Source organism: Gobio gobio (genome assembly GCF_949357685.1).
Source record: "Gobio gobio genome assembly, chromosome: 24".
Classification (NCBI taxonomy): domain Eukaryota; kingdom Metazoa; phylum Chordata; class Actinopteri; order Cypriniformes; family Gobionidae; genus Gobio; species Gobio gobio.
The window spans coordinates 6998408-7014437 of NC_137120.1; the positions used below are offsets into that span (position 1 = coordinate 6998408).

Sequence of the window (16030 nt, forward strand, 5' to 3'; positions counted from 1 at the left end):
TATTGCCTTCCGTGTGTGCCTCCACGACGCATGCGCGAGAATATGACGTAGCGCCGGGGTTCGGGATTCCATGAAATGCAGACTCTAACCCCATTTTGAGCACTACGCCGAGACCTAAAGCACGATCAATGTAGAATCCAACAGCTGAGACACGCGCGTCTTCCTCTGATTGTAAACAAATCACTTCTGGGTCATCTGTCCGAACGCCGGATCTGCGTCATATTCTCGCGCATGCGTCGTGGAGGCACACACGGAAGGCAGTAACAAGTTGGAAAAAGGTGTTATTTTGATTTTTTTTGCGCACAAAAACTATTGTCGTCGCATCGTAAGATTATTGTAGAGTCACTGTGGTGAGATGGACTTTGTAACGATGTTCTGAGTGCCTTTTATCCGTCTTGGGAGTATAAGTGTACTGAATGCCAATGGAGGCCTATATGAAGCCTTTCTCAGCCATCAGCTTTCAACAAAAATATCTTCATTTGTGTTCCGAATATGAACGGAGGTCTTACGGGTCTCGAACGACGTGAGGGTGAGTAATTAATGACAGAATTTTCATTTTTGGGTGAACTAACCCTTTAAATGAATGTAATGTTAACAATGTTAAATATTGAAATAATCTTAAACAGTAATGCACACAGTAGAGGAAAATGACAGTCTAGGCCTACCTTGAATATTAATTAAGCGTTTTGGGCATAAACATGTTTATAACATACAGTAAAATGACTGACAATGAAAAATGACAGAATAGTGATCAACATGTTTACAAATAAATAGGGCTTGGGCGTCGTGACGTCATTACTTGGCGTGGCGGCCATGTTGATGGCCTCCTTTACTGCTACTCGGACTACTACGCACTGTTTATAGACGTACTCCCTCTCAGTCGTGTGTCTTAATTTGATTAATTTGGCGTCGAAAATGGATTAACTCTCCACCGCTTTCCTGCTTGGAGGCGCAACCACGGAGACCAAGTATCCGAGGTAACAGAGTCGTCGGCTTTCACAAAATGACGCTGTCAGCTGGATGCAAGAGATGTGGAGAGCACAAGAAAAAATGCCCACCTCCGAATTCACGTGGAAAGGGTGATTGGAGCCGTCCGCAACAAGTACACTAATTTGTCAGATAAAGTACCGATTCACATGGTGTTGCCAAGCAAGGATGAAAACATGACATTCCTCGATAAGATTGTGTCTGTATGTTGTGCTCTGACAAACATGAGCCCTAGTGTTGTGCTGTATACTGTAACCATTTGGCACTTAAAAAGCACGTCACGACACATAATTCCCCGTCTTCTTTTACTAAAGAATATTTTTTGACTTATTTACTTACTGGTCTTCTTCTTAGTCTTCTAACTTCTTTTGAAATTGTTGACTGACGGGCACGCGCCCTCCTGGTGGCGCCACTGGAAAATGGATGGATGATCGATTTAGCTGCTATCTTCTGGAAGACGCGGGATTAATTTGGCGCGACCGTCACAGTGAATTATGGGTACAATAAAAAAATCGCCCCCTATACCCTCAAATAGGGCATTATTTGAGGGGACAGCCATTTGTAGTGGTGTCCGCAACCATAGGGGACATTAAGTGCCCTCATTCAATCCCACATTTCAAGTAAATGCTTTCTGTGTGTAGTTCAGTGTGGACGTGTTGAAGGTGTTTATTGAACTAAAATAATACACTTATTTTTTATCAGTTAGTTGCCAAGGCAACATTTTGTTTAGTTTACGTTGAAGTATTGAAAAAAGAAAATATACAAATGACAAAATCAATATTACTAAAACAGAAAATATAAAAATATTTCAAAACTAATTCAAATTCAATGAGTAACAACTATAAGAGTATATTAATGATAAAGAACAACACTGACACACTTAATACCAATCTTGTCACTGAAAATATAATTTGCTCATATAATGATAATTTATAACAGTAAAATTGTTTATTTAAAACAACATGTTACATTTATTCACATTCTGTTATTAAATTCAAGAGTAAATATGATATACAATACAAACATGCAAATAAAGTGCAAAAGTGACAACCAACTTCCTATATTATAGAAGATATTTTTTCAATTAACTTTCTCCATAAGGATTTCAGACTTGAATGAGTTCTAATCTCTGCTGAATCACAGTAATACAAACTTTGTTTTGAAGCAAAACAATATGTATGAATTTTTATAAACTTTGCACATTGTAGTATGCAAATTGATATTTGTAAATGAAACAATAATGATGTTGACTGTCCTGAGAGCTCATGTAGGTTTGAGTTGTCACAGTGCAAATTATGTTACATTATGATTCGAGTGTTTCCATCTTCCTAAATATCACAAAGCATTTGTTCTATGGATCTGAATGCTAATTGGTTATTGTTGCATTGAATACATAATAATGTAGTAACTGCAGTGAATGAGCGCCACCTAGTGGTTCCAGCACAATGAGTCTCTTTCAGAAACCTTGGGCTCCATCTGATCTACTGAGACCTTCAGGAAACATCTGGAAACAAACCTCTTCCTCAAGCACTTCACTAATCCATCATCTAAAACAAGGCACTTATTATAATAAATATGATAAATGATAAATATGTTCCAGGTTTATAAGCTGCATGTCAACGGGAATAATGTTGATACACACTGATCCAGTTGGGACTCTTGTGACCTTCGTCAACTGTAAGGAAAAAATAAAAAGACAGAAGATTAAACAGAGAGAAATTTTGGATGGAAACTTCATTCACGGGAGAGTTTACAGCAGAAGAGAGATGCTATTATACAGTATATTCAAATATTTAAATTGATTTATTGAAGTGGGCAGAGCTAAAGGGCTCTTTTGGCATGTTTTGCTTGTTTCCACTTTTTGATTGGTGGAGGTTTCTGTATAGCCTCATGGGTAATGTAGTTTTTTCCAGAACAAATTCCACTGTTAAACGTGATTATTTGGAAAATAAGTTGAAATAATGCAGGCTGATTGATCGATATCGATTAACAACCTAGTAGCTCACAGTATGGCTGTCTTTTAACGGTTTATAAGTTATCATTAAAAATCAATTTCCTTATGGAAAAAAAGAATGGAGTTTTGTTGCACTCTATTGAGAATATCGTAAGATTTTGACAAAGACATACTAGTAGGCTACAGTATTTTACCTCATGCTTTGATTCTCTCTCTCTCTCTTCTCTCTCTCTCTCTCTCTCTCTCTCTCTCTCTCTCTCTCTCTCTCTCTCTCTCATCTCTCTCTCTCTCTCTCTCTCTCCTCTCTCTCTCTCTCTCTCTCTCTCTCTCTCTCTCTCTTCTCTCTCTCTCTCTCTCTCTCTCTCTCTCTCACACACACACACACACACACACACACACAATAAAGACAATATTTTTCTCACTTTAATATCTGTCCTGTAATACTTGCCCTTTCTAAAGCTCGCCACGTGTTCCAGCAGAATCTGAATCTGAAACACAAGAGTCTTTGTTCACACCAAGGACAATAACTAATGACAACGATAAAGATATAGTTCTAAAAATCGTTCTAAATATAAAAGAATATCCACAGTACAGCAATAAAGATACCAGCACAGAGGAATGATATCTGGGCATACACTTTGCGATTTCTGTGCGATTTCAGCAAGGTTATCTACTCACACTGTACGAGTAGATCGCATGCAATGTAAAGCCAAAGCTCACGATTTATGTGCTCAGACTGTGCGGTCCGATCGTCGAGCGCGACTTGACTTGTCTGCTCACAGTGAAATACGAGTACGAGTGAAATATGCGCGAAAAAACCTAAGAGACAGATAGCCTGTGAAATGCATCAGCTATTGATATCAAGAGCATTTAGCATTAACAATTTATGTATATAAATGAACATTATAATTAGGGTAGGCCTACTTTTAATTTTAAATTGATATTACATTTAATTTGCCCCCGCGCTAATTTTTATAACGCATCAATGCATAACCGATAGGCTAAAAGAATAGATAGATTAGCTTAATCCTTATTATTTAAATACATTTTGCCCAATTAAACAAGGAATTATAGGCCTATAATTAAAATGATTTTCAGTCTGTAATATGTCAAAACACTGCAATAATATCAGTATTATCAGAAAGTAAGAGCAGCTTTATTTAAAAAACAACTTGTTTAACACGAAATGGGCCTATACTTCTCTTCTAATTTGTTTCAAAATATGGGCCACAAGAGAAATATTAAAGGGTTAGTTCACCCAAAAATGAAAATTCTGTCATTAATTACTTACCCTCATGTCGTTCGACACCCGTAAGACCTCCGTTCATCTTCAGAACACAAATGAAGATATTTTAGTTGAAATCCGATCGCTCAGAAAGGCCTCCATTGGCACAATGCACGTTACACTCTCAAGACCCTTAAAAGGTACTAAAGACGTCGTTACAAAGTCCATCTCACTACAGTGGTTCTACAATAACTTTATAAATCGGCGAGAATAGTTTTTGTGCGCAAAAAAACCCTAAATAACGACTTATATAGTGATGACCGATTTCAAAATAATGCATCATGAAGCTTCAAAGTGTTATGAATCAGTGAGTCGAATCATGATTCGGATCACGTGTCAAACCGCCAAACTGCTGAAATGACGTGACTTTGGCGATTCAAACCGCTGAATCAACTCACTGATTCATAACGCTTCGAAGCTTCATGATGCCTTGTTTTGAAATCGGTCATCATGATCTAAGTTGTTATTTAGGGTTTTTTTGCGCACAAAAACTATTCTCGTCACTTAAAGTTATTGTAGAACCACTGTAGTGAGATGGACTTTGTAACGACGTCTTTAGTACATTTTATGGGTCTTGAGAGTGAACCGTGCATTGTGCCAATGGAGGCCTTTCTGAGCGATCGGATTTCAACTAAAATATCTTCATTTGTGTTCCGAAGATGAACGGAGGTCTTACGGGTGTCGAACGACATGAGGGTAAGTCATTAATGACAGAATTTTCATTTTTGGGTGAACTAACTCTTTAAGAATATAAATTAAGACAGTTATAGGCTACATTATCAGCATATTTTTAAAAAATATGCGCCGAAAGCTCATCAGATTTTACTTTCACTTTCACCGACTCTCGCGCACATTGCGTTTTTTGCGTGATATCCACTGACTCGCCTTCATGATTTAAAACGAAAAGAAAAAAAATCTATATTGCTCCGTGACATTGTCACATTTCTTTTCTTTTGTCAGATGATGGACAACGGTTCACATTTTTCCCATGATAATAAAATTAAGTAAATATTAAATAATAGTAAATAAAATTTGTGAAAGTAAAACAAGTAAATTAATGTTCAAAGTTAAATGAATAAAAGAGGCACTGATAGTCTAAACACGGTGGTTTGAATGTCTTGATTATCCATTTTACAACAAGAACTGAAGGCAAGCAACAGTCTGCTAAATTGCTGCTATTTGATAACTGCCAACAGAACTTAAAGATATCCCTCTTTTCGTTTTCTTTCTTGCTGCATTAAAGATGAAATGGTTCAACTTCTGCTTTCGCGCAGGCGCAGTGATGAGCAATCAGTTCGTAGCTCTGCTTCAGCTGTGCGTGTGCAATCACCTCACGAGGAGCAACCAGAATTTCTGACATGACAGAAATTCATTCGACCATCCGATTGCCGATCGGGAGAGGTTTATCGCGTCTCGGTTCCCCTTGTACACTGCACGAACACCTCACGACAAACAACGCACGATATAGCTGAAAATCGTCCCGACCCAAAAAATAGTCGCACGAGTCAGAATTCGGCTCGAAATCGGACGAAAATCGCACAGTGTATGCCCAGCTTACGAATCACTTTCAGAACGATTTCCCAGCTGGTTAACAATAAAAAATATTGACAACCAATCAGAATCCATCCTGACATTAAACCGCGTGAACATTTAAAGCGGCAGATGAATAAACAGAACGAGTCCGCCAGCGTGGACGCTAATATATCGTCGTTTTCACTGTGTACGGGCCTTTAGTGTTAGTCAATTGGTCAGTCTAATCTACAATGAACACTATTGCCACGTTCCAGGTAACCCGTAACCCGTGTTTTTCCAACCGTCTACCCGTGAAAGTGCACTGGACTGGTCAAACCTGTGACTTCCCGTGAACTCGTGCTAGATCGATGTACTCCCAGTTACGAGTTCTGACGTCACATAGCCCGCGAAGCAACAATGGCAGCCCCCATGGACGCGGTGTTTATGAAAGTCGTACATTAAAAACCAAATAGAAGGTATTGCTCTAACATTATTTATCCGCAAATGTTATGCATTATCAGCAGCTTTTCTAGTGTAAGCAAGTTTTCAGGCCATTGAGTGCAAGAATAAATGAATAGCAAATACATTTCCAAATATACAAATAACGTAAAATAAAAGGTATAACAGCTTCTCTTGCCTTAAGCGCCTTTTTTTCCCTCTGTTTCCCTCAAATTAGCAAGGAGTAACCACCTTTAGCGATAGAAATGATTGTAAATGAGCATAAGCCCCGTACGGTTCGCCATTCTTTGTTTACATCTAGCTACCGCTCAGGCAGTTGGGCGTGACTTTTCCTGGAACGCTACAAAGTCGAGTTGTGGTTTGAAGTCGTAACTTACGGGCTCAAAAACCTGCCTGAAATGCAGCATATGATCAGCAGGTTACTCGTTCACAATCAGCATATAATCTCCGCCCATTACGAAATAGCTACTTGTACAGGTCAAACTTTTTTCAACAACAGTACTTGCAGAATAAATAACGCTATCTCACGACCCATTCGAACGCATTTTATGAGGTGGCTAATTCGTACGAATTTGTACGTTTTGTCTAAACCCCAGTGACGGGTAGGTTTAGGGGCGGAGTTTGAGGTAGGTCATTCATACGAATTTGGCAACACGTAAAAAATGTACGAATTGCCGTGAGATCGGGTTGGAATAAACGAGATCCATAATTAAAATGAAAACATGACTTTTTCAGTCGTTTTTGTTCATGTATTGAATTAAATTTCATTTGTATTTTAATTTTGTTATTATGGTAAATAATTGATACTCTAGTCAATAAAAAGATTACTGGATCAGTTTAAAAATGTTGTATTCTAAAATTATAATGACTAAACGATTCTTACCAGTGACACAAACATGGAGGCTCCTATAGATTCTTAATCTGCAGCTGCTGATCTGTAGTTTATAGAGTCCATCGTTTTTCTTTTTGATGTTCCTGATGGTCAGAGATCCAGTATGATGATCCACCTCCAGTCTGCCTCTGAATCTCTCTTCACACTGAACATCTTTACAGATCTTGCTACGGTCTCCAGTGATTACAATGATGCGAATGCCATTAAAATACCATTTTATCACATTTGGTTTTTTTATTACACCACTCTTTAAAGTGACAGATTTTCCCTCCTTCGCACATATTTTCTTCACTTCATTTTTTTCTGCAACACAAGCACAAACACCTGCAACACAAACCAACAGATTATCTTTTTGGGGGGAAATCTTCACAAAAAGTATTAACTGTTAAAATAATTGTGCATATTTAAATTCCTGGATCTTTAAGAAATTCAGCAGAAAAGAAAAGGCTGCAAACTTGCTAAATATCAGGTTAATCGTGGATTCCTTTAATCCTAGACCTACTGTTCATATGGCAACTCTGGTGGGATGTTTTTTTTTTACTGAGCCACACACGTATTAGCACAATGCATTGCTACATTGAAATATACATTTCTGCATTATAATATTTCCGAATAAGCACATTAAAAATCTAAAATATTTATAATGCATTGCAATCACTTCTGATTATTATACGAGATAAACTGACAAATTACACTTCTGCACTTTGGATCCCCAGAGAACTAAAGACAATGAGTCTGAGATCATAGATGCATTTCAACAAATGATATCAAATGTTATGAACAGAACAAAACTAACTGTTAGAAACGAATGGATCACCAGTGGAAAAACTAAATGGTTTAAAGTAATTCTGTTCTGTTCAATGACGGAGATAAAGAGAAAAACAGCTCTGAATATCACTCATAATAAACACAATATGATTCAAAACATAATGACTCACCATGAACAGTAACATTGAAGATATCTCCACAGTCCCTGCTGTCCCTGAAGATCTTTACCTTATAAAGTCCAGTGTCTGTGTTTCTGATGTTTCTAATGGTCAGAGATCCAGTCTGATGATCCAGCTTCAGTCTGTCTCTGAATCTCTCATTATCATCGTCACACTGAACATCTGTACAGATCACACTGAGATTTCCACTGATGTGAGCGATGAGAGTGCCACTAAAATACCATTTAATACCATCTTGTTGGTTTGTTTTAACAATAGTGAATAGACTGACTAGATCTCCCTCCATCACTGACACTGAGACGTTTTCTGCATCAACAACGGAGACACCTGGAGAAGAAATGAACAGATAATTATGGCATGTCTATGAAAGACATGAGTACGAAATGATAAAACAGGAAAGTGCTGTGAATGTTTCTCTACAGATCAAACATTAGCATAAAAACACAATTGATTCACACATTCATTCATCAGAAAAACGTACATATAGGTTATCAGGTGTTTATTGTAAGTCATAATATACACTATACAACACACATCTTGATTCATATATTGCGTATTAATATTGAATATTTGCATTCACACCAAGAAGTGATCATCGCATACTTACATGCAAGATGACTATAATTCAAGGAAGTGGAAAATAAATCTATTGCCATTTTCCAACACATCACAGAAATAATGGCATTTTACGTTTTTATGTAAATTAATGACATTATATATCAAAGCCTTCGGTTTTGCATGCATTCATCGGAAATGCACACATCAACAATACGGCAGAGGTATTCAAACTGATATTCTTAACTTCAGTGCACAACGCTTTTTAAAGTAATTGCTCGGCCAGACAGGAGATCAGCCACACCAGCACAGTTTGAGCCAGAGGTGGAGTCTAGATCTTGTGTGATCTCTGGACATCTTCAAACTACCAAATGCTCTACATCTGGTCTAATTATTTCAACATCTGGCATATTACCCTTCTAACAGGGGCGGAGCCAGGATGGGGGTGGCCAGGAAGGAGACAGCAACCAGTCTGAGGTATAACAGAAATATTCTTTTTTTTTCAACATTAAAATGAGTTTGACTAACTGCCCACAGCACAACTGAATACAACGAATTTGTTCTTTGTAATTGAGATGGCTGTGGAATAGATCAAGTAATACTGAGAGACCATTTGTCTTATTCCTCACCTCCAGGCATATTAATAGAAAAGAAGCTCACACTGCACTGACGCGTTTTAACGGTCATCAATATTGTAAATCCTGCAACGATTTTTGTATTTTTGTACTTATTACTTTTGCATCAAATTACAATAAAAAAAAGTTACCGCTGCTGCGAGTGATGGTAAAAAAATAACATATTTCTCTCTTTTAACTGCTGTTATTGATCTCACTCTATTTTTTCCCTCTTTTTGAAAGTTGTGAAATCACTATTGTGGCATTTTTCTTTTGCTTTTTGAGCAAATGGGCACACAAAAAATATGTAATGTATTCTCTCATTTACAGCTATAATATTTATCCCAACTATGATGACTTCCGCTCTGAAATGTGAAAAGAGTCAATGAACAACCATGAAAGCTGGTTTCAAGTCATTTCCATATCTCTTTAATTTATTTCATAGCTTGTTGGTAACAAAAGTTATGGTTATCAGAAGTCGGATGATCGCTATTATTTTCATGAACAGCATTTTGAGAAAAACAGGTTTAAATAAATGTCACCCCCTTTTTTCTGCATAGACATGAAAATACACGATCCAAACTGAAATGGCTGTAATTCAGGAATGCTTTGGAATATAGACCTAAGGTTGGTCTTGTTTTAAAAAAGACACTTGGCAGATTATTGTAGAAGTGAAATAAATTAAGGAAGTAAAATAGAAATTGTATATAAACAATCAAAAACTAAACATATGATTGTTTATATTTTATAATAATAATATAATATATATTTTACAAAACATGTTTTACTCTAAAACTACAAGTGTTCACAATTTTAGTGATTTCATGTGGATGCAGTACCAAACTTTTTCACTAGATGACATCCAAGCTCCATTACTGACCATATAAGATCACCTCCATTTCCATATGATAACTCCATAATTTCCATACATTTTATTCAGAAGAAGTATTTTATTCAGAAGGTAGTTTGAGAGAATTATAGCATTATAGAGCTGCTGCATAACAAATGGCGAATCTATCAATTTTTTCAAATGTTTTCTCACTGTATTATACCTTATATTCTCTGGCTCTGCAAGCATCATTGTTCGACTCCGGTTCGAACATATAAGGCTGAACACCGCTATTTTCCTGCTCATCTGAACCATGATCTGAACACATGCGAATGCTGCAAAAAACAGAACCAGTCAATCACAGAGAGAGCGCTCGCTCACTGCTGACACTGTATTCAAACAAGGCTGCGTTTCCCAGAAGTATCATAAGAAACCAAACGCAGCCCAGAACAATGCTCATCAGAAGACTGAAAAACATAATATGTTTGAGCTATTTCATAATAAACAAATTAAAAAAAATTGTCTACATAGTTTTTGCAATTAGCCTACACTCATATTGATCATGTTCTATTCTGTAAATAATGTAAATCATACACTGTCAGAATAAAAAGGTTGCATTTTATGTCACTGGCAGTCCCTTATGAAAATGAACCATCGTTTTACTACAGTGACTGTGGTTAAACTATATTTGTAGATTTCCATGGTACCGCTACAAGTAAACATATTTTAACCATGTGTAAACAAAAATATGATCTAATAAATTGCAATTAAGACATATTGAATGTTAAAATGCCTCATCTTTTCAGTAAAACACAGAATTTGCACAAAAGTTGCTTCTCAAAGATGGATGAATACCAATTACTTGTCCAACTTCATATTCACCACTGTAGAAAATCCTGCTTCCATCACGTGATTTGATTGGCTGACCAAACCTTAATGAGCACACCTGTGGTTTCTTACTAATTAAGCCCTAGCATCAGTGTGTTTGGATTCAAGAAGCCAGCTTTCCTTGATTCAGACATGGCCTGTGTGGAATTGTTGGTAATGGAAGTTACTTTTGATTGTTTCTTTGATTTCAAGTATGTGTTTGATATATTGAATTCTAGTTATATTTAGTTTTCTTTGATCCTATATATTTGTTAATGCTGATTTCAGATGTATGATTTAGGACATCCTAATGTGTTTGTATTAATTGTTCCTATTTTTGTTTGTGGCTTTTAGAAACCAACAAATCAATGAGAAATGTCTATACATGTCAAAAAAACTGAGAAAAGAGCCGGATGAATAAGAATAAGTTTTAATGGACTCATTCTGGTAGCAACTGCCAGCCTACAATTCCTTCTTATTTTCTACAGCGCACTTTATAATGTGTGTGTGTACACCGATTCACTCAAACATGTTCTGAAAACATTCAGTAAACATGATGAAGGACCCAAATAGGACCAAAAAAATAACATTCTAGGTTGGTTCCCTAAAGGTCCTGCAAACGTAATGGGAATGTAGTGTAGAGACCGCTGGACTGAGCAAGATATGTTGCAGCACAGTCCCGAATGAACTAGTCATCTGACTAACAGGGAACCATGTGGGAATGTCCTGTTAACATCCCAAATGTCCTCTTTGTAAAGTTGCTATGTGATCCTAGAATAACCAAAATGGAACATCCCCTAAAGTCATATCAGGAACCTTGAACTGCAGCACTTTCATAACCAAAAGAGGACGTTTTAGGAATGTCCCTAATGTTCTATAAAGGTTTGGGATTTTTGTCACCTTTAGAGAACATTATGCAAGGTTGCAAGAACATCCCCTCCTACGTGGGAGGCTGGTCTTTGTCTGGATCTGGTTTGAACAGGGAATTCAAACTATCTTTTAATATTTTTATCATTGACCTGAAGAGAAATAAATAAAATATATAAATGTCTTACCGTGCAAGAGGAATGCAGAAACCGCGAACAAACCAACCAACTTCTTTGTCTCCATGTACTTTGTATGAATGAATGGAACAGCATTGCTGAACTAAAGCACTGTTTATGTGGCGGGAGGTGTGTTGTCCGCCATTTTCTCCAGGCCGGAGCAGCTGTAGCGACAAGAATGTCTTATAAGCAACTCAGTGTTTTGTTGTTGGATGTAAGAGTGAACATAACATCTTCATGTACTCCTGACATCAGAGCCGCTGAAGACGCAGTTGATTAATTCGATTGTTTTGAAGAGAATGCGGCACCTCCATACACCAAAATGTATTTTGTCTGCGTTTCATCTTTTGTGTGATGTACACAGTGCTTGAAATGGGACATCTCTATTTTAATCAGTAGTGTACCTTCACTTTTTCTTGTTATTTAAGGAAAATATAATTATATTTTCACTTTCAGAATGACATTCATCCCCCGCCCCCCAAACCTGATCTGTGGGGTGAAACGCCCAAAGGGGGCATCGCTTTCCACTTTCATAATCACTGTAGCCTAGTTACCCTGTTCTGAACATCACATTCTTTGTTTTTCCATCAAATGTAAGTGGTTGAATAAAAATATTTGGACTTTATATTTAAAAATTACCTCACATCAGTTAGCTAGCATTAGCATCAGTTAGCTAGTTAGCCAGCCAGTTCACATCAGCTAACAATATTTTTCAAAAAGGTGGATTTTCAAAATGGTTCATTAATAATATTCATATTTATCTACTGTTATAAATCAAGCTTGTTCTCTGATTTTGCTGTAAACGAATAAAGCAAATTGCTTTGAAAACAAATTAAATGACATGAAAATTATTAAAAACCTAATGACATTAAAACTCTGGACATTTTTCATACTTGGTTTATAATGCATGTTATTGTCACTGGAAAATAGGATAACTATTCTAGACACATTAACTTGTTTCACAGAAAAAGTTACACAGTCCTTAAAGGGATAGTTCATCCAAAAATGAAAATTAGCCCATAGTTTACTCACCCTCAAGTCATCCTAGGTGTATATGACATTCTTCTTTCAGACGAATAAAATCTGAGTTATAAAATTCCAGGCTAATCCAAGCGTTATTATTGCACTAATAGTTGCTCTGTTTTTGAAGTCCATAAAAAGTGCATCTGTCTGTCAAATAACTGCTCCACGCAGCTCTGGGGTTTTAATAAAGGCCTTCTGAAGCGAATTGATGCGTTTGTGTAAGAAAACTATCCATATTTAAAACTTTATAAAGTAAAGTTTCGGCCGACCGCCTTGCGTGTTCAATTTATGAAAAAAGTGTTGAAAGTTCCCCTGCCGATCGAAAGACTAACGCGACCAGGTCCGCTCGTCATGACGTCACGTACGCATCTTGAGTTTCACTTTCAACATTCAACACTTTTCCATGGAAGGCGATCGGCTGGAACTTTACTTGATAAAGTTTTAAATATGGATATTTTTCTAACACAAACATATCGATTCGCTTCAGAAGGCCTTTATTAACACCCCAGAGCCGCGTGGAGCACGTTATTCGATGTGCATTTTTTTATGGACTTCAAAAACAGAGCAACTATTATTGCAATTCTAATGCTTGGATTAGCCTGTACTTTTGTAATATAACTCAGATTTTATTCGTCTAAAAGAAGACTTGAGGGTGAGTAAATCATGGGCTAATTTTCATTTTTGGGTGAAATATCCCTTTAAGGACTGTGTAACTTTTTCTGTGAAACAAGTTAATGTGTCTATAATAGTTATCCTATTTTTCAGTGACAATAACATTATAAACCAAGTATGAAAAATGTCCAGAGTTTTCATGTCATTAGATTCTTAACAATTTTCATGTAATTTCATTTGTTGTCAAAGCAATTTGCTTTATACGTTTACAGCAAAATCAGAGAACAAGCTTGTTTTATAACAGTAGATAAATATGAATATTATTAATGAACCATTTTTAAAATCCACCTTTTTGAAAAATATTGTTAGCTGATGTGAACTGACTGACTAACTAGCTAACTGATGCTAATGCTAGCTAACTGATGCTAATGTGAGGTAATTTTTAAATATAAAGTCCAAATATTTGTATTCAACCACCTACATTTGATGGAAAAACAAAGAATGTGATGTTCAGAACAGGGTAACTAGGCTACAGTGATTATGATAGTGCAAAGCGATGCCCCCTGAGGGCGTTTTATCCCATCAGGTTTGGGGGGAAAAATGTCATTCTGAAAGTGAAAATATAATTATATTTTCCCTAAATAACAAGAAATCCCTATATCCCTTATTTCACTTAACATGACATCCGTTTTCTCTCAGGTACGTCCCCACTGTACGCTTCGCGGTCAAAACTTCTATCACTCTGGTCAACTTTCCATAGCAACAAACAAAAAAGTCGAATATGATCTAAAACAACCAAATGACCCGATGAAAAGAGGGGAAAACGTTAAACTCACGATGACCACATTTACTAGAATATATCACGTTCTATTTTATTTCTAACCGGCATGCAGTGCTTCAAGTTATAGCCGCCAAACTCGAAATTTGGATAATTTGATTTGCATTGACAACAACTTAGGTAATTAGCTACAACAAATTGTAGCCTATTTACTTTTTTATTTAAACTTTTATTTAGTTATTTTACTTTTTGAACTTGAAACGAATCAAATGTTACGAATAGCTGTCATTGATATCAGTTTAGAAAAATAAATTAAAGGTTATTGAAAATTATTTTGGTTCATCAATATTTAGGCTGGTTCTTGGACTGATAGGTCTTTTTCTGGATCTGGTTTGAGCAGGGAACTATATCAACTACTCATTCTTTTTTTTATTTTATCGTTGACCTGAAGAGAAATAAATAAATGAATAAATAAATAAATGTCTTACCGTGCAAGAGGAATGCAGAAACCGCGAACAAACCAACGAACAACTGCTTTGTCTCCATGTTTCTTCTCAAACGTGCCTTTGATACTTTGAATGAATTGAACAGCATTGCTGAACTACAGCGCTATTTATGTGTCTGGAGGTGTGTTGTTGTTGCTGTCAGAGACCACGAGAAGCTCTGAGATGCCAAACGCCTCCGCCTTGTTAACATGTGAGGAGAGTCAAGACAGACAGTTCTCTCTTCAGGGCTGCGTTTAACTCTAGACTGATTGGTCAAATGTAAATCGTGTGGGCGTGGTCACTACTCAAGCGCTGGAATGTCTGAGAAAGCACATGTTTGGCTGTACATAGTTAAAGAAAGTCTAATCAAATTGTTCGGGTTTAAATTATAATACAAACTATTTCAATCTAAAATATAAATTTGTATTGTCATGTGATAATTCAGTTTTATGCAATGTGCAAGTTTCTTCTTTCGATTTTTAAAAAGTATAGGCTAAAGTTTTGTTAATGTCCTAATTTACCTTAACATGTTAGATAAAATACTACAGTATCATTAATCTAAAGTAGGACATCATATTAATTAAATATATTTAAAAAGGAACAGAGCTGGGCATAAAACATCATCATCGTCAATCCGCTAGTGTCTTTTTTTATAAAGTTTTTCTTTTAAAGCTACACTATGTAACTTTTCCGTCCACTAGAGGTCGCCTGTTCAAAACAAAGGTGTAGTTTGATGCCACGTTTAAGCGCAGAATCTTGGGACATGTGGTCTTCACCTCACAGCCGGTGGGACAGAATCGGGATAGGACTCGGGCAGAAATCATGTTCATGAATGTGATTATTAACGTTACTGTAGTGAAGCAGAGCAGGACCGAGTGTTGTGGAGCTGAGCAAGGCCGCAGGAGCGATTGAAGAGCGGGACTGTTATTATGGCATAGTCGCCGGCGGGACTTTTATTATGACACGGTCGCCGGTGCCACTTCCTCTTTTCCAGTCTTGAGTATGAGGTAACGCAACTCTGTTTATCGTATTAGATATATCTGAGTGTGTTGAAAAGGAAGTTATGATGTTCGCTCGGCGGCTGCTATGACACTTGTTCACACTGCAGTGAGAGTAAAGCGTTTCTGCTAAATAAAACCGGAAACCGAGGGGAACGCAGATATGACGCAATCGACAGGCGACTCCCTC

The 16030-nt window shown here is 36.8% G+C and overlaps 1 protein-coding gene across 6 annotated transcripts; it reads right to left on the minus strand.

Moving 5' to 3' along the window:
* Positions 1–1872: 1872 nt before the first annotated feature.
* On the minus strand, positions 1873–15057 carry LOC307120456 (uncharacterized protein). 6 transcript variants are annotated; one of them, XM_079807494.1, is made up of 7 exons: positions 14846–15057; positions 11957–12108; positions 10258–10369; positions 8028–8363; positions 7081–7413; positions 3390–3429; positions 1910–2662 (listed from the first exon to the last, which is right to left on the minus strand). In XM_079807494.1, the coding sequence occupies exons 4-6, from the start codon at positions 8320–8322 to the stop codon at positions 3395–3397; spliced, it is 663 nt and encodes a 220-aa protein (XP_079663620.1). In that variant the 5' UTR covers positions 8323–8363; positions 10258–10369; positions 11957–12108; positions 14846–15057; the 3' UTR covers positions 1910–2662; positions 3390–3394. The 6 variants fall into 6 exon arrangements, with proteins under 6 accessions (XP_079663617.1, XP_079663620.1, XP_079663619.1 ...); XM_079807493.1 differs by lacking the exon at positions 10258–10369 and having other exon boundaries at positions 14846–14946; XM_079807491.1 differs by lacking the exons at positions 10258–10369; positions 11957–12108 and having other exon boundaries at positions 1873–2662; positions 14846–15022.
* Between the last annotated feature and the right edge of the window lie 973 nt (positions 15058–16030).

What these genes read in the sequence shown, in the direction of transcription:
- LOC307120456 (XM_079807489.1), bottom strand. Translation starts at nt 14,951, where the DNA reads ATGCTGTTCAATTCATTCAAAGTATCAAAGGCACGTTTGAGAAGAAAC. An exon ending in TTCTGCATTCCTCTTGCACG is followed by an intron (nt 8,364 to 14,845) that starts GTAAGACATTTA and finishes TTTCTTCTCCAG; the next exon opens with GTGTCTCCGTTGTTGATGCA. An exon ending in CCTCCATGTTTGTGTCACTG is followed by an intron (nt 2,663 to 7,080) that starts GTAAGAATCGTT and finishes TTTTCCTTACAG; the next exon opens with TTGACGAAGGTCACAAGAGT.